The sequence below is a fragment of the Blennius ocellaris genome (assembly GCF_963422515.1).
Source record: "Blennius ocellaris genome assembly, chromosome: 11".
NCBI classification, from domain to species: Eukaryota; Metazoa; Chordata; class Actinopteri; order Blenniiformes; family Blenniidae; genus Blennius; species Blennius ocellaris.
Window position 1 is genome coordinate 4,703,023 of NC_137660.1, and position 18,668 is coordinate 4,721,690.

Consider the following 18,668-nt stretch of genomic DNA (forward strand, 5'->3'; position numbering starts at 1 on the left):
AGCGGAGCTAGCGGAAGCTAGATGTGAAGTTTACAGCCAAACCTACGACATCAATGTGTCCGGAAGGCCGAGGACCGTTCCATTATCAAAAGGGCGATCATTAGGTGCTAATTCCATCAGGTTGCACCTTGGTGAGTGTTTCAAGTTTGCTTCTAAGCGGAGCTGCTGCTCGTTAGCTCAGTGCTCATTTTGGCTCCGTGTCTGGTGTTTCCTAACTGATTCTAACTGCTGGGTTCTGCTGATGATGGTGATAGAACCAAGAAGAACGAGTTAGAGCAACAGACGTCTAAGAAACGCTGAAAGCATGCTAAAAACTTTCTGAACACATGGTTAAAAACATGGTAAAAATCAGCTGATCAAATCGTTAAAAACATGGTCATGGTTTGTCAGCATTATGTATTTGAAGGATTTTAAAGTATTTTTGAGACATTTGTAACGATTAATAAGGATATTTGTCACAAAAATACAATATGTATATATTTCCTTATGAAGCAGTCTTTATTGCATATCACAGTATATATGTATGTGTGTGTATATATATATATATATATATAAAATATACACGAATGTACAGGTCTACAATAATCAAAGTAAATGTATCAGTAATACACAGTATGCCTAACTAAGCCATATACCATACTAAATGTCTATGGACATATACTAGATACATGAAAAATATCAATTGTAAATAACTGTATGTAAAAGTACAGTGTACGGGATTGGCATTGAGTTCCTTTCATGCACAGTGGGCAAACCACATGGCACACAGATCACATGCATTGTGTATTTGGTAATTTGGCAAGTGCTGTGAACACAACACTCAAATCTGTCAGCTCCTGTAGTTAAAACCAACAGCGTAGCTTTAACAGAAACTTTATCTTTTATTAGTAGAACAGTTCAGCGAAATGTATTTCCGGAAACATTGGAGGCGAGATATAATCTGTGCAGTTGAAAAGTAAAAACAAGCTTCACAGAAGGGGTGATGGGGGATAGGGCGTGGACTACTATCAGGGGGCGTGGCCTGTGAGTTTGACAGCTCCAGTATGAACTCTCCAGCCAAAAAAGCTTTATTTTTCAGCAGCTGGCCGACATCGCAATCTAAATTTTTTTTCCTATTCTTATGGCTTCTTATGGGAGTATGCAGGTGCCTTCAGATGCTGAATGAGACACGGCAAGAAATTCAAGGAGAAAACAACCCAACATTACCCACATTTTCACACATTGTTTAACATGCTGCCGGGCAATCCCTAAACCTTTCTGAAATGAAAATGCAAAAATGATGCATTTTCAATTGAAATGTTGTTAAAGCAGCCAAACTGTTCACTGCTTCCTCCTTATTTGAAAATCTTTGGTTTCTGCCTGTTATCTGGCTCCTTTACAGAAGATGTTTAACCTTTTAAAATGAGTCATTTACCATACAGAAACTGTAGTTTAGGTTGAATTTATGAAGATTTAGAGCTATAGTTAACGATTGACGTTATATGATATCATTAAATGCTGTAGCGAGTTGATTTAGTACATTTGGCTTGTTTTTTCATTGTTGTTTTCCTCTGACCTCTGATCCAAACTAACGTGAACAAACTGTATTTTGTTTCTTGGCCCCCAGGCTCCACAGACCTGAATGAGCAGCCGTCTTCTGCGTCTGCTGGTGAGTAAGTGCTGCTGTGATGGGCCAGCAGGTCTCAGGCCAGGCAGTGAGGAGCCATCTCCCCGAGAAGCTGCTGAAGCACGCCGCTCTGGTGCGTGACAGCGGCTACCTGACCTACGAGGAGTTTCTGGCAAGAGTGTCCGAACTTAATGACGTGTAAGTCACAAATAATCCACAGCAATGTCTGTGCACCATCATTCATAGGCTTGTACTACGAAGTAGGGTTAACATACCAGGATATCACTAGTTACCTGGATTGACTAACTTAGACATTCACAATCCTTGATAACCTGGTTTGTAACCACTTATCAACTCAGTAATTCAACCTGGGGTTTTCCAATCATGATCAGTGTGAATTTGTGTAAAAGGAGCAGAGTTTGCAGCGTCTGATCAGTCACACACGGAGTAGCCCTGCAGATGAGTGTGTCTTACCTTGGAGGAGCAGAAGAGTTCCGACCCAGCATCCAGGCCAAAAGCAACACTGTTGCTGCAGCAAAAGCCAGGAAAGAATGTATGGTGTCAACTTGGTGCCAAAACCCCCCCCGCACACAATACACTTTCGCAGGCCAGACCACTCTCTCCACACTTGTTGTGTGCTGCCTTCCCCTCTGCACTCGCTGCCTCTCTCGATGGTGTTGCTGTATTTATTTTCTCTCTGCTGTTTGTAATCCGCAGGTCTCACAATTTATATTGAGTTGAACATTTCTCTTTCAAATTAGTCACAGATTCGTTTTTAAAGGTGCAGCCCTGTTGTAGCTTTACCGACTTGGGAACAAGTTCAAAAACACACTTCACAGTGGCCAGTGACGAGGATTTATTTGATGTCATTGGGGCTCTCTCTCCCCAAAAACTCTTTCTCTCTGAAGTGATAGTTTCACAATCGACACACCAACATTGACATAAGGTTGGCCAGATCATTTTCCAAGAGATTTCATTGGTGCTTTCTCTTATCTCTTATCCAGAACGTAACCTGCTCCGAAGCGGGTTAGTCATTTAGCGCAAGTCACCATGACTTTTCCCAGTTAATAAGTGGACTAGTATTGGAGTACAAAATAATAAACATAAAAGAAAACCCAGCTTCATAGTACAGGCCTCTGATGTCTCTTCTCACACATGCCGGAATGTGGATCTCCTGAAGAACAGGGCAGACCCTCGGTGTCCCCTGACTGAGAGCTGCTACTCTTGTAGCATCTTTAGCATCCCCGCACCTCTTGAGATATGAACAAGAGCAGCAATCATTATTCCATTTACATGTCAGTTTAACTTGTATTTTTCAAACTTTTCAAACCCTAACCCTTTTTCAAACGATGAGTTTATCAGGCTTCCCGTGGGGTCTGAAAATTTTTTTAATGTATTGAATTCACAATACCACAAAGCCTTAAAAAGGTATTAAGTTTGATATTGTCAGTCTTCAGTTTTGCAATGATATTTTTGTATTGTGTTAAAGTGTCTGTGAAATGTCCACACTGCAAAGAAAGTAGCACTACTGTACCCGGTGTCAGTCAAGAACCAATTAGCTCTGACTTTGCAGCCCCCGGTGAGAAATGATCAGTGAACCGTCCCAACAGGTGCAGACATCGGTCACACACGTATTGTTTGAGAAAACTGATTTTGGAAACTTTATGGGATGACTCACTTTCAGCTGAAAGCATGGGGAGCACAGATTTAATAACGGCTGGTTGGAGAAAAGAAAATTCTCAATCTGGTTAACACCAGTGAAGAAGAATGTGTTTGAAGCTTCGCTGCACCTTGTGCAAGAAATCAATTAATAATGGGAACAGCCAGAATCAAGGTGTTTGAGTCGCACGAGCAGTCATCAAAACACAGCCCGACATAAAGCTAAACAAACCAACTCCTGCCGTCTCGGCGTTCACGTCTGCGCTGGGATCGTCCATTACCCAGTCGGCACCAGGGTAGCCCCGCTTCTTCAGCACCAGCAACGAAAACTAGTCTCCAGACAAGCGTTTGGGTCTCCGCTGACCCTACAGCTCCGTGCCGCTCCGCTCCGTCCCGCCACTTGTGTGCGGTGGAAACGGGGCGTTGAGGATGCTGTGAAACGGGTATCATGCTTTATTCCAAGCGTCGCTGAAACGTGATGGTTTATCTGATTTAAAACAGACAAAATACACCTCAGCTAAATGTTGCTCGGAGTTGGTGGAGGTTTTCCCAGCGAATTCTTCTCCACACAGTTTACCGATGGTCTTCTGGTCCTTGTTGTCATGTATGACATGTGACCAGATGTTTTTTTTTCTGTAGTTGGTGACCAGCTGCTGCGCTCAGACCAGCTGCACGGCAACACCTTCAAATGCTTCATGAACCAACATAACATGAAAGTCAACTGAACACAACCAAAGCTGTGGAGCTGGGACTGTGTAACGAACCACATTGTAAAAAATAACGTAAAAACTAACTTTTGTGGAAACGTCCCGTAAACTATGTAAAGCTTTGTTGCTTCCGCATAGATTAACCCCTCAAGAAGATTTGCTCTGATTGGATGTTTTCTCCATCCGTCCTGACATAATATTTTCATCTTGCTTTAATTTGTTGATTAAAGTGTTTGTTATATTTCGTCCGTTTTCGTCTTCATGTCTGACGTTTTATTTAGTTTTTATTAAGTTTCCTTCCATGAAAAAGGCTAGGTTTTAGTCAACAAAATCAACACTGACATGCACCTACATGCCCATGGCTGCGGCTGATTTTTTTGTTTGTTTTATGTTTTTCCTGTCTTGGCTCTGTAAAAACTACTATTGCATCATTTGGCTCTCAGTCATATCCATGTCAAAGTATATAAGAGGAAGCAAGAGGGCTCAGTCTTATCTCTTCATAAATGAAAGTTATATTATTTTGTGTGATGGGTAAACATGCAACCTAGTGTTTATTGTATTATACATTATTTTTTAAATATTTCACCTTATAATGTGATGACTTGTGTTTTTATAACAAGAGATTGTGTTTGAGCACATAAAGTTCTCAAAGTGATTTTTAATTGGTGCCGGAAATACTGTCTATATCGGGGAAATGTGGGAAAGATTGAATGGTATCAGAATGAGGATGCTGCCCAACTCAAGTTCAGCCTGAGCTCTCTTCGATTTAAGCCTCACCTCAAAATGTGACATTGTCCATTTTAAACTGCAACAGATTCAGAAAACATAAACTGGAATGAAAAGAAATGACATTCAGTGGGATTTCTGATCAACGATTGACGCGGGCGTGACGTTGTGTCTCTGCTTGGTTTGTGTCAGGACGGCGAAGCTGGCTGCTGAGCAGCAGAAACACCTTCTGTTCGAGGTCCAGCCTGGATCGGATGCTTCGGCTCTGTGGAAGGTGGCCGTCAGGATTGTTTGCACCAAGGTGAGGGACCGGGAGCACAGGCAAAAATAAAAACGACAAATCCACATGGGCAAGCATGGACTGGTGCCAAAGTCCAGAATTGTTACACCCTCAAGCATTTTTGGGACAAAGTTGCAACCAGTCTTATTCTGTCAATTTGGGTGTGCTGAATTCAAATTGGCCACATGCCAAACTGTGTCTGACCTCTGGTGATCTCTAGTGGTCATTAAGCTGTGAATCCAGTTTTCTCAGCTTTATAACCAAATGCACTAGAATTATAGATAACGCTACTAAATAACATTATTTTAATTTTGGGGTGCGCAATACAAATATTTAATTTTAAAATCTTAATGTCCCTCTGGTGACCTCAAAAAACATCAACCTTCACACTAACGTTCACACTATCAAGCAGCTACAGTGGCTTGCAAAAATATTCACACCCCTTGAACTTTTCCACATTTTGTCACATTACACGCCACAAATATGAATATATTTTATTGGAATTTTATGTGAAAGACCAACACAAAGTGTCACACAATTGTGAAGTACAAAGAAAATTATACATGACTTTAAAAAAATGTTCACAAATAAAAAACTGAAAAGTGCAGTTTTGACTCAGGGGGGCTGAATACTTTTGCACACTGCACTTTAATATATGCTAATATTTAACTTTGATGCAATAAGGGTGAAATCACAACAAAGTGAATCTTCCCAAAACAGTATTTATTAAACAATCCCATCATGAAATTGTCTTTTTCTCACTTGAATGAACAACACAGGTAGAGCTTTCTCTGTGAAATATTTGCGACCAGGCAGATTGCATCTTGGAGTCGAGTCTGCTTTCTGAATCTGGACTTTCAACCACACTAACTGGGACCTTGTCTTCTGCTGTGGTGGGTTACTGTGGAGGGGACCCCCACCGCCACATGGGCGACGTTGGACTGTGGGCAGTCGGCTGAGTAATGGAAGGGGACAGTCTAGGCTGGCCGCCGTGACCACGTTGACAGTTTCAGTTCCAAGTGCGGAGCCGGGGGGCTGCACGCCATGCCGTCTTCCCCCTTCTCACACTCATATCTGTGTGGGAGAAGGCCATTTTTTAAAAAATTTTCTTGAGTGATGTGTGTCCTGTGGAGGATTTAAAATTGGATCAATTGTAGGTTGATTTTTGTGGTCATACTGAATGTATTTTCACACATCTTGAGCCAGAAGCCAGAGTCAGATGGAAGGCACCTCTTTCCATTTTAACACGGGCAGATGTATCAAGTCGATGTTTAGAAGTAACCGCTATATTTTGGAGAGATTTATTTTACTGTTACGAAACGTTAAAATGTGCCACCTTCAATGACTCGTAGGTTGTCTGTGTTCTCTTGTGAATGAATGATATTTATACATTTTACACATGGCCCTGGTACAGAGACTGGATTCATGTTCCGTGTACTTGTTCCTGTTCTCAGATCAATAAGGAGAATGGTATGGTGGAAGCATCTCGGATCATGAACCTGTACCAGTTCATCCAGCTTTACCGCGACGTCACCAGTCAGGCTGCAGAGGTTCTGTCAGCGGGGGGCGCCACTGAGGGTCCGTCCAGCCGGCCCCCCTCAAGCGACTCCTGCCAGGCCAGCATGTGGATGGGCAGGTGAGCCCACTGCAGCCGTCTGCTATACAGTGGTTTGTAAAACATAACTTTCCCTTAGCTCTTCCACATTTGGTCACATTACAATTGGGATTTTATGTGATAAACCACCATGACATGAAGTGGAAGGGAAATGATACAGCATGGTTTTAAATGTTTGTCAACAAAAAAAAACTGCAAAGTGTGAGAACATGAACTCTAACTCCAGTATTGAATAGACCAGTGATTTTTATCCCCCGCCGTAGCCGATAGGCCCCGAAGGGGGATCTTGAAACAGTCTCCGTACGTCCGTACGTCCGTACGTCCGTCCGTTCGAACGTTTCTACCTATATCTCGGCAACCCCTGGGCCCACAGTGACCAAACTTCACATGTGGATACATCTCAGAGGGGGAAGGGATACTATGGTGACCTTGACCTAGTTTGCATATTAAGTAGGTCACAGGGTCACGAAGTGCTTAAAAACACATTTTGGACTCTGGAGGCCTAGGTTTTTGAGCTAGAGCGCTGACATTTTATACACACCTACTAGTACTCTGGGGACACCCTCCAGCGTACCAAGTGACCTGACCTTGACCTTGACCTTGTAGATCGGTAGGGTCTGAAGTTTGGTCGCCATGGTTACACAGTACATGTATTATCATATGAATGTTTCTCCTTCTTTCTCAGCAACCCCTGGGCCCACAGTGACCAAACTTCACACATGGAGACTCCCTGTGGGGGGAAGGGGTACTTTGACCTAATTAGCATATTAAGTAGGTCACAGGGCCACTAAGTGCATAAAAACACCTTTTGGGCTCTGGAGACGTATTTTGACATAGCTTATGAAGAAGACCGTTCAGATTCTACATAATTATCTACTAGGACCCATGGAACACCCTCTAGTGTACCAAGTGTGCTGCCTTAGAGCTGGCTTTGTGAGAAAATATAAAGCCCTCCGGCGGGGGATTAGCCCAGCAACGGCCTTCTTGTTAACCAGTGTGCAGTGAAAGAGCATCAGGGGTGCTGTGGAAAATTGCCAAACTCCATTTAATTGGTTAAAAAAATGTTCCCTGGCAATGATTCGACACTGTTGAGCATCTGTGCCTGAAATGTGTTGGCTGTCCAAGAAAATTCAACATCATTCCTTGCCAGCAGGTGGCAGTAGGGAGCACATTGATACTGACCCTGTTAATTTAATAAATCAAACGAGTGATGTGCAGTACAGCAATAGTAAGGATGCCAGCTACCAAAAGAAGAAGTGATGTATGGGAGAGGTTGTGGTGACAAGAACGCAATGGATAAATATTTTAAAATGAAAAATTCAGACTCATTTCTGATATTATGAAATACTTTTGCCCCATCTTTGGGATTAAAATATTTCCTTTAGAATGTAATCTGTAAATATCTGTATTGTCATTAAATGTGCTGCATAAAGGTACAATCTGTCATTTTGTAATGTTTTTGATTTGTAGAGTGCCGCTGGAAATTTTGAATGTAAAAAAAAAGTGCCGTGGCACAAAAAAGATTGAAAAACACTGGAATAGACTACATTTGCAATGACGTCACGTGGTTCCGCCACGGTGCATTGTGGGATACCCTGTGGCACTCGCCGCCATGCATGCGTGTATAAATACCATCTCACAAGAGCCACCTTCAACTCTCGTTTGCCAGCACTAAAGCCACAACAATGTATATATCACCGTAGACTCTCATAACTGTCACTGTTTCACTGGAGACGGCTGTAGTTTTAGCAGCAATGTTTCCGTCTTCAGCACCGATACCACACACAAATCCCATGGTGCCACGAATGATGACCTCGTAGATTAGATCTATGAAGAGGAGTGTGGTGTAGATCAGTGGTTCCCAACCTTTTTTGACCAGTGTACCCCTTGAGCTGGTTTCCATGTGAAAAGTACCCCCCCTCTCGTGTGTGATTATTCGCCTTAATGTGTACTTATATTTAACCCTTTGTCTTTCTATCCAACTGCTCATTTAAATAAAACAATGATTGTGAGTGTAAAAACATACCTTTTAATGAGACACTTGCGCTTGCTTGTCTTTCATAAGTCTTTCATAATTCCTTTTTTCACTGGGCTCCCCTGTGCCTGCGTCCGAGGCGACGGTAGCAGTAGCGGTAGCTGGACGTTTACTCCTGCCTAGCCATGCATCCATGTTTACAGTCGGTATGCAGCTAGAGTTAGCTAGCTTCGCGAATCGTGCGCGCCCGCAGCAAGAACGTGAACCTTTTTTTTTTTTTTTTTTAAAGCGCGCCACTTTATAGTCTTTTCATATTATGTGCATTGTAGTGTTACAATCACTGTGGACGAACTGCTACTCATGGAAAATAAACGTATGGCCTTACTAAAATTCATGATATAATACAATATAATATAGTATAATTTTTTTTTTTGTGTGTGGATACTGTAGGCTAATTTATAATCTTTCTGCGTACCCCCTGCAATACCCTCGCGTACCCCTAGGGGTCCGTGTACCCCCGGTTGGGAATCACTGGTGTAGATGTCCGGTCTTCCCTTATTCCTACTGGGTGATTCAGGTTGTCCCATCGAGGCTGTGCTGAAAAGTGTGTGAATGTTTGTAGTGTTGCAAATCGATGGTCTGAGTGTGTTTGATGTGCAGAGTGAAGCAGCTGACTGACGAAGAGGAGTGCTGCATCTGCATGGATGGCAAGTCGGACCTGATCCTGCCGTGCACACACAGCTTCTGTCAGAAGTGCATCGACAAGTGGTGAGTCACTCTCTCTCTCTGTCTCACTCCCTTACTCGCTCATTCTCTCACTCACTCTCTCACCTGTCCCTGCAGGAGCGGGCAGAGCCAGAACTGCCCAATCTGCCGCCTGCAGGTGACTGCTTCCAACGACTCGTGGGTGATGTCTGACATCCCGACTGAGGGCGACATGGTCAACTACATCCTGAACCTGGCGGATGAGGCGGGCTACCCCCACAGACCCTGACCCTCGGCTGGGACAGCTCGGTAAAGACTGTGTGAAATGGAAATTAGATGGTCTAAGGCGTGTCCAAATCTCATTTCCTGATATCCAAGGTGCAATATGCAATATTTTTGAAATGAAATGGAACTTTCTGTAGATTCTACTAAATTATTTTCATTCAGCGGATTTTTCTGGTTCAGTTACTTTGTGGTGAGATGGTTTGAACCGGAATGAGAAAAATATCGTAAACTCAATGCAAGCGACCACATATATAGTATGTTCATCTGTTTTAGAAATTATGCTTTTAATAAGATAAGAATAAAACTATGGGAGGTCCTGCAGTACTAAACTTGACCACCGGGAATGGTGGTGCCAGACTTCATATTATTAATTGGATCACATTTCCATCCACATTTTCTTCAGAGAAATGGCGCTCTTCAGGCTGAGATGAAACCTGGACTCTATTCGCACTACAAAGCATAATGCAGGTATTCTGCTGAGCTCCACTTTCACCATCCATCATGGATGTTGACTATGAAGCAACTTAACATGCAGGAACGAACTAAAAATGTGATAAATGTTTGTGCTGAACCACAGCAGAATGGAAGTGTACCACAAAAATTTTATTTTAGACTGATAAATGTGTTGTGAACAAGTAATGATTAAGTTGGTAGCTCCTGCAGAACTTCACATCTTTACCATTTAAAACATCAGATTTAATCTGAAAGTGCACAAAGGAAAAACACAGACTGCTAGAGATTTGACACAGAATATTTTAGATGATATTTAGACCTCATTGTTTCTGAACAATGACACTCTCGCGGCAGCTGTGTGGAATAAAAACCATCAGCACTTGCATTTTGAATGGTGTGTGTGTGTGTGTGTGTGCCAGTTTGACCTGAAGTGAAACTGGTTCTAGCCTGTGGAACGTTCTAGGTTCTAAGCTCGTTTGTGTAGAAAACCTGAATGAAACACTTTTTTCCAGTCAGAACCATACTGAGGAAATGCGATATTTCTTTTCCACTGAAATGTAACACTTTATTTTTTAACTTTTTTAAACGGAAAAGTAATTTCTGCAAGATTTGCCAGGACGAGCAGTCTTTCTGTGCTGACGATAGACACTTTAAAATGATTAACGTTCATTAAACTAAGGATTTGATTGTGTGATGAAACTGCTGTGTTGTGACTGGATGTAGTCTGCAGGCGGCAGCGCTAGCTCAGTTCCGTTGGAATTTTTATTTTCCAAAGCTGATTCCAAGGAGGCATTTTTTTTCATTCTTACTGTAATATCTGAAATAAAAAGCTCACTGTTTGCACTTTGACTTGCCAATAATTTTCTGTGCTTCACATCTTAAGCATACACTCAAACAAGCAGAGCAGTCTTCTCCCGATTGGAAGGTTGCAGGTTCAATTCCCATCACTGCCTGCCCACATGCCAAAGTGTCCTTGGTGCAAGACACTGAAACCCGAAACTCCCTGTCTGAATGCAGTGAGTGAGAGAGTGGTAGGTGGTGGTGAGAGGGTGAATGTAGTGAGAGAGAGAGTGGTAGGTGGTGGTGAGAGGGTGAATGTAGTGAGAGAGAGAGTGGTAGGTGGTGGTGAGAGGGTGAATGTAGTGAGAGAGAGAGTGGTAGGTGGTGGTGAGAGGGTGAATGTAGTGAGAGAGAGAGTGGTAGGTGGTGGTGAGAGAGAGAGTGGTAGGTGGTGGTGAGAGAGAGAGTGGTAGGTGGTGGTGAGAGAGAGAGTGGTTGGTGGTGGTGAGAGAGAGAGTGGTTGGTGGTGGTCAGAGGGTGAATCTAGTGAGAGAGAGTGGTAGGTGGTGGTCAGATAGTGAATGTAGTGAGAGAGAGAGTGGTAGGTGGTGGTCAGAGGGTGAATGTAGTGAGAGAGAGAGAGTGGTAGGTGGTGGTCAGAGGGTGAATGTAGTGAGAGAGAGAGTGGTAGGTGGTGGTCAGAGGGTGAATGTAGTGAGAGAGAGAGTGGTTGGTGGTGGTCAGAGGGTGAATGTAGTGAGAGAGAGTGGTAGGTGGTGGTCAGATAGTGAATGTAGTGAGAGAGAGAGTGGTTGGTGGTGGTCAGAGGGTGAATGTAGTGAGAGAGAGAGTGGTTGGTGGTGGTCAGAGGGTGAATGTAGTGAGAGAGAGTGGTTGGTGGTGGTCAGAGGGTGAATGTAGTGAGAGAGAGTGGTTGGTGGTGGTCAGAGGGTGAATGTAGTGAGAGAGAGTGGTTGGTGGTGGTCAGAGGGTGAATGTAGTGAGAGAGAGAGTGGTTGGTGGTGGTCAGAGGGTGAATGTAGTGAGAGAGAGAGTGGTTGGTGGTGGTCAGAGGGTGGATGTAGTGAGAGAGTGGTAGGTGGTGGTCAGAGGGTGAATGTAGTGAGAGAGAGAGTGGTAGGTGGTGGTCAGAGGGCGAATATCATGAGAGAGTGGTAGGTGGTGGTGAGAGAGAGGTTGGTGGTGGTGAGAGAGAGAGTGGTTGGTGGTGGTGGGGGCCGATGGCACAAAATGGCAGCCTCTCTTCCATCAGTCTGCCGCTGTGCCTACATGCGTAGTTTAACACCACTGAGTATGGAGGGGATGAATGAATAAAGTAACTTTGAGTGCCAAGACAAGTGCTGTATAAAACCAATGCATTATTAAAAAGTAAAACCCATTGTAAAAGATATCAGAATTTGTATTTAAAAAAAACCAAACAAATTTTTATTGGCAACTGTGTAAATACACACTTAAATGTCATCGTGGATAATTCTCTTTATACATGTCACACAAGAAAACCATAAATTCCACAACATGATTAAGTTGGTAGCACCTGCAGAGCTTCACATCTTTACTATTTAAAACATCTCATTTCATCTGAAAGTGCACAGAGGAGAAACTGAATAACACAGAGGCTGCTGGAGATTTGACACTGAACATTGTAGATGGCTCTATTAGTAGAGCGGTTGTCTCCCGATTGGAAGATTGGAAGGTTGCAAGTTTGAGTCCAATCTCCACCTGCTGAAGTGTCCTTGAACAAGACACGGAACCCCAAATATGTGCGAATGGGTGAAGGTAATTAACAATGAAGCGCTTTTTCAACTGCTCTTGAAGTTTAAAAGCACTATAGAAGTGAAGTTCATTTAACATATTGAACTCATTGTTCTGAACAATGACTCGGACACTGGTGCAGCAGCTGTGTAGAATAGAAATGCATTACAGAGGGGTTGCAGAACGCCGGTAGGGTTCCTGTCTTAGTCACTGACTGCACTCTGGTTGAGCTCCGTTTTCACAGCATCCACCAGAAAACTGAGTTCGTTGCACAGAGTCTCTTGACGGTATGCCATGCGGATCTGTGCCACGTTGGTCCGCCGGATGTCATTGCCCTCGGGTCCATCTTGAAGGTAGTTGGCACCGATGAAGTGCTTCTTCTCCTGTGGATGGGGAAAAAATGAAGAAACATTGAGCCAGGGAACTGCTGCTCGTCGTCACAGCAGCATGTTGCGTTCTCGGAGAGGTAAACGGGGCATGATGCTACCTGGTGTGACAGGCCGCTCTGCAGGACACTGTTCCTGGCAATCTCACACAGATCACAAGTGCTGAGCTTCCACAGCTGGGCTGCAATGGCATACTCCTCCATCAGGGCCTCCTGCAGGGTTTGAACAGGAACACATGACGCCAGGCTGGAAGCACAACGCTTCGGCTCTGAGCAGGACCTGGAGATTCTCACCTTGGTGTAATGGAACTGCATGGGGTCGTCAGTGGACAGGGACACGCACAGGCCTTTCTGCAGAAACTCTCGCAGTGGGTTTTTGGAGTACTGGAGGAACAGGCTGTTGTTGCTCAGAGGAGACATGGCGATGGGCACCTGGGCCAGGTAGTACAGGTACTGCAACACTGGACTCTGAATGGGCAGACACACGGAGACAGTGGGTTGATGTAGGTTTACCGTTCACCAGGTCTGACGGTGGTTTACTCATCAGATTTTGCACATCTCGTCTTCAACTGTGATGAAAGACAATCTCTAAAGCCAGCATTTGGACAAGACCGCACCTTCTTCAGGTTGAGTCCGTGGGAGATGTTGTCGGCCGTGAGGAAAGCAGACACCAGGTGAGTGATGGATCCGGCCTCGCCACAGTGGGGACGAAACTGGAAGGTGTTCAATCCTCGCTCCCTGCAGAAACACAGACAAATTCAGTGCTTCCATTGGTCATTGCTTTTTCTCCTCTGAACGGCTCATTTATCATCCATCATGGCAGAGCAGTCACTTTTCATCATGTAAAGTACTAAAGAACTGATAAAATATTAATATTTGTGTATCGGCGTGTGCTACAAACGGTTCAATATGATGCCAATCTTTTTTTTGTCATTAAATTGGCACATTGGCAGCTTCCCTGTTGAATTTAAGAGTCCTCACCATTTGAATTAAACAGAATTGCATAGTCTGGGGGAAGGTCCAGCTTTAGCTGCTTCAAATATTCAATCTTACTTGTATACCAACTCATCTCAAGGGACTTTAACAGAGAAAGGCCGACTCCCTCCCCTTTGAGCAGACATGTCCTTTATAGCAGATCAGCAGTGTCAAACTCATCTCCCATCTTAGTTCAGGGGCCAGTACAGCCCAAGTTCATCTTCAGTCGGTCAGACCGGTAACATAAGGCCATAATGTGTTGCACCCCATTTCTTCTGAGATTTTTTTTTCAATAACCAGGACTCACTTTCGCAGGTTGTTGAGCACCATCATGTTGGCGTACATGTAGAACAGGTAGTAAGTGTAAGGAGGGTTGTCGTCGGTGGTCCACGCTTCAGGTTTGGGGCTTTTATAAGAGAAGAGATGATCACTATGTTTGGACTCATCATCCACGCTGTCGAATCCTGTCACCTACAGAGGATAAACCTGTTTTAGGAATTACGCCAGTATTTATGAGACAGACTGGAATGCTAAAAGTTTTCACAAACTATTTTGCTCATTAAGTACTCACATATTTGAGGAACACGTGTATTGTTTTGTGCTTTTGTGGGTTGACTGTAGCCTCAAACAGGGGCAGGAAAATGTTCTCCAGCATCTTGGCAAAGTTTGGGACTAATTTCTTTGACTTAAAAATGTCACTGCGGGACAAAACAAGTAATCAATGCTCAATTTCGTCAAAACAATATGAATCTCATAGCTTGATCTTGAGTATTTAGAAAGATCAGCGGAGGTCTAAAAAGGTTAGAATTATGACTCCCTGAACAAAACTGCCGGTTCTGATCCCGCTAACTGTGTGTAAAGGCCGGTTCAGGTGGCCAGGTCAACCTGGATTCACACACCATTAGTGGGATCAGTACGGTGGCCCTGAAGTGCAAACCACAACAACAAATCACTAAACACAACAACAAATTGAAAAACACAACACAAATGAAAAAACACAACTGCAAATTGAAAAACACAACTGCAAATCAAAAAACACAACACAAGTGAAAAAACACAACTGCAAATGAAAAAACACAACACATTAACTTAAACGGAAAAGGTAGGAACCAGTTGGCAGAAAGAGATATTGCAGAGTTGGTGGAGGAGTCGCCAAACTTTTGCCACAGCTGCTGCAAAAGTTTGGTGACTCCTCCACCAACTCTTTCCCGCAGCTTGGACAAAACATTGTTCCTTGGTATTTTCTCCTCTCAAATCCAAACGCGCCACGAGTGAAATGACTTCCGGTTCATAAAGCGGCAGGGTCCTGTCGTCCAAACAGCGAGATCTCTTTCTGCCAACTGGTTCCTACCTTTTCCGTTTAAGTTAATGTGTTGTGTTTTTTCATTTGTGTTGTGTTTTTTCATTTGCAGTTGTGTTTTTTTAATTTGTGTTGTGTTTTTTGATTTGCAGTTGTGTTTTTTTAATTTGTGTTGTTTTTTGATTTGCAGTTGTGGTTTGCACTTCAGGGCCACCGTAGATCAGACCCAGAAATTGTAGCAAACCATTGAATGAATGTTTCTTTTTTTTTGCAGACTTCACATCGGTCTAGTTCGATTTTTTTTAGTTTTTTTCAATAACCATCCTGACTATGCTTTAGAGAAACTAAATGTTTGTTTTTCAAGTGAATTACTTACTAAATCCTGGGGACTTGGATCATCCATCTCATGTTGGGTGAGTGGACTTTATGCTGGATGAACCAGGTCGCTAAGCTCTCCCACTCGCTGGTAGAACGGCCATAAATGGACAGACGAGGCTCGGCATGCTGGTATTTACTCTCTTCCAGCTCTTTGGCCACTTCCTGAAACAAACCACATAAAGGAAGTGAGATTTCTGATTAAAGCGGAAGTGACTGTTGGTGATCATGCAACACGGTATTTAGTTTTACCTCAAATGCCAGAATCATTCAGATGTAACATGTCATAACAAGATGGAAATTTCAAGACTCAATTATTTATAGTATGCAGAAAATATATGTTAATAGACGGCGATGAAACAACCTACTGGTCAGTGCCATGCTTTGAAAAGAACCATCAGACAAAATTAAGGGGAAAAAATGAATAATCCTGCCTGAAAAACTCTGCAGGAACAAAATCATTTGACAATATTGATGGTTTAATCTCATAAACGTACACATTGTACCACGGGCATCATGTAGCTGAATTACAGTGGAAACACTGAGTGTTGTGGGGGTTTTGTTCTCCAAGTGCATGGGTTTCCTCCAGGCACTCTGGTTTCCTCCAACAGTCCAAAGTGAGGTGAGTTGCTGCTGTTAAACTGCTCCTCGGTGTGAATGTGAGTGTGTGTCATGATCTGTTTCTGTGTGTTTGCCCTGTGGTGGACTGGCGACCTGCTCAGGTGTATCCTGCCTCGCCCATCGTAAAGTGGGATTGGCCGTAGCACCCCGTGACTCTGAACAGTATAGAAGATGGATGGATGGACGCAGCGTTCGGATTATCGGTAGCTGAAATAAAACCCATGTAGAGAACACGCAAACACATCTGTTGTGCTTCCTGGTGACAGATTGGTGGGCTGTACAGCGGTGTAGTGTTTTGTCCACACTCTTGAGAATGTTCTAAGTTGTAGTCTGGACATGGAGGATGTTTTTACGTTCTTTCTGCACGTGTGGGTTTTTACAGCAGTCTGGCTGGTCCACTGGGTGTGAATGTGAGAGGAACCGCTGTGCACCCTGAGAACTGACCCCATGTGAGACAGTGATGCAGAAGATGGATCGATACTAACTGGCCATAAATGACTGTTCTATTAATACATAGAAGAAAAGAAAAAAAACAAGAACAATTTTGATATAAACTATGTTGTCGTTCAGAAAAGATCTGTGTGAGACGAGGACTTCCTCGTTTCTCTAATTCTATGTCCTCCGCATCCGGCATCAATTCAACAGCTCTGTAGGAGCATACCTTGATGAGACGTGCAAAATATTCTCCTTGGATGTAGTTGTCCGTCTTCAAATAAATCTCTCGCAGTTCGCTGGCTCCTACAGGATTGTACTTGGAGTTGAACTTGTCAAAGCGATGAAACGTCTGTCTTCCCTAAGGGTCAAGAGTGGAAGGATGATCTCATGCGCATCATAATAAAGTGTGTACATTCACAACGAGAGTCCCACATGACAAAAAATTGCATTTAACGGGTACTTGGATGCATCAGTATTGGCAGGAATCGTTTCATGTGACAGAAAGATTTGCAGGAAATTGTCATTTCTTCATTTTGTTTCACAAAGGTTCAGACACCCAACGCAACACAACCACTAATAGGTGCTCTGCTTTTGTATTGCAACCACATGTCTGCACACAGAGAACACTGGCATGTAAAGCTCTTTTTCCTCTGTGATTCATGGTAAAAGTCCACTCGGTATCTGAAGGGAAGTAAATTGTCTTCACATATACAGATGATGCTGTAGTAGATTGTTGGAACTTTGTTGGAGATGAGCTGTGAAAGTCTAACACTCTGAATCCTCCATTTTGATCATGTATCTGTGGACACTGGAAAAATACAACTTCCAAGCTCATGGGCTAGATGTTTCAGAAAGAAAATCACGTCGTTTTCACCCATACAGAGAAGAAAACGCTATAAGCGTATCCGACATTCGTGTGGTCAGATGATAGGGATGAATCTCAACGATAAAACAACCAATATGATCAATAAAACTAGAATGTGGGAGTCATGTCACACTGGAAGCCGCCATGTTTGTTACTCATGCATGAGCAGAAGAACTATTAACCATGGTGGCAGTGCGCTCGTGCAGTAACACTCTGTGGAGGCTACCTCCAGCTGTTGCTGTGGGGGGAGTTGGGAGTGTCAAAGGAAAGTTCCATTTTTGGAGACGGTTGGAGAAAGGTTTTGTGGATCCGAGCACCACTGTTGTGTAAATGGACACAGAACGCAACAAAGTTTTATGGTTCCACTCATTTTGCATAAACAGGGCCTGAGAACCTCTGCATTTCACAGCCACTGACTGAAAGGTCATAGGAACTTCTCATCTTTGTTCTAAAAGCAGCACGTCCACCGTTTTAGTTGTTGGCAGGTCATTGCTACAGAACTGTTCATGTACCTGCTCAGAAAAACCTGATGTGTGTCATGTCTGTGTTTGGGTTTGTTCTTACAGCGTGCACGTCCAGCGAGTCCACAGTGAGGTCGTAGGGGTCCATGTGCAGGTTTCTGAAAACCTCCCCCAGTGTGACTTTCTGACCATTTTTCTCCAGGATGACACGCTCTGCCTCAGTTTGGAAGGAAGTCTTAATGAACTTCAGCAGATGTTTCTGGTTCATGCATGCAGCAGCATGTATGTGTGTGTCCACCTGTATGATACAAAGAAAAGTGATGAAAGCGTGAACCAGTACAGTCCTCAAATACAACGATTTTAGACGCGTTTTCATTTTCTAAAAATCACATTTTCCCTTTTTCCAGTTCTGTTTTAAATTTTGTTTCAAAATGTTTCATGGTTGTGTGGATCAAGAGGAAGTCTGAATTTACCACACTTTTTTTTTTTTTTTTAACATACAAGCCCAAATGGAATTATGAAAAAAAATTATTGCCAGAGTGTTAAAGACATCTCTCTCTGCTTTTGGGTAGTGGAGATATGCCAAATTAAAAATCCAGACGCAAGTCGAGGCTGAAAATGGATCATCACACAGTTTTATTTACATGTTCCTTTTTGAAATATTAGACTTGATAATGAAAACAGCTT

General features: G+C 43.2%; 2 protein-coding genes across 5 annotated transcripts in view; one reads left to right on the forward strand and one right to left on the reverse strand.

The window, feature by feature from the left end:
- Window positions 1–10,860, forward strand: rnf141 (ring finger protein 141). Of its 2 annotated transcripts, XM_080504977.1 has the most exons (7): window positions 1–131; window positions 1,607–1,804; window positions 4,891–4,999; window positions 6,433–6,614; window positions 9,229–9,336; window positions 9,412–9,582; window positions 9,962–10,860. In XM_080504977.1, exons 2-6 carry the CDS (start codon window positions 1,668–1,670, stop codon window positions 9,560–9,562), a joined length of 687 nt encoding a protein of 228 aa, XP_080361103.1. In that variant the 5' UTR covers window positions 1–131; window positions 1,607–1,667; the 3' UTR covers window positions 9,563–9,582; window positions 9,962–10,860. The 2 variants fall into 2 exon arrangements, with proteins under 2 accessions (XP_080361103.1, XP_080361102.1); XM_080504976.1 differs by having other exon boundaries at window positions 9,412–10,860.
- Window positions 10,193–18,668, reverse strand: part of LOC308136593 (AMP deaminase 3-like) — a 23,909-nt gene continuing 15,433 nt past the window's right edge. For 2 of the 3 annotated variants that reach the window (XM_080504972.1, XM_080504971.1), the window contains 9 exons: window positions 18,085–18,279; window positions 16,882–17,013; window positions 15,601–15,764; window positions 14,496–14,622; window positions 14,232–14,395; window positions 13,567–13,687; window positions 13,244–13,417; window positions 13,052–13,162; window positions 12,215–12,947 (listed from right to left, as the gene is read on the reverse strand). In XM_080504972.1, coding sequence (XP_080361098.1) covers window positions 12,768–12,947; window positions 13,052–13,162; window positions 13,244–13,417; window positions 13,567–13,687; window positions 14,232–14,395; window positions 14,496–14,622; window positions 15,601–15,764; window positions 16,882–17,013; window positions 18,085–18,279 — 1,368 coding nt within the window. In that variant the 3' untranslated portion in view covers window positions 12,215–12,767. Of the gene's footprint in view, window positions 10,216–12,214; window positions 12,948–13,051; window positions 13,163–13,243; window positions 13,418–13,566; window positions 13,688–14,231; window positions 14,396–14,495; window positions 14,623–15,600; window positions 15,765–16,881; window positions 17,014–18,084; window positions 18,280–18,668 lie in introns of those variants that run through there. The other variant, XR_013936834.1, reaches the window with a different exon arrangement.

What these genes read in the sequence shown, in the direction of transcription:
- rnf141 (XM_080504976.1), top strand. Translation starts at nt 1,668, where the DNA reads ATGGGCCAGCAGGTCTCAGGCCAGGCAGTGAGGAGCCATCTCCCCGAG. An exon ending in GTGTCCGAACTTAATGACGT is followed by an intron (nt 1,805 to 4,890) that starts GTAAGTCACAAA and finishes GGTTTGTGTCAG; the next exon opens with GACGGCGAAGCTGGCTGCTG. An exon ending in TCAGGATTGTTTGCACCAAG is followed by an intron (nt 5,000 to 6,432) that starts GTGAGGGACCGG and finishes TCCTGTTCTCAG; the next exon opens with ATCAATAAGGAGAATGGTAT.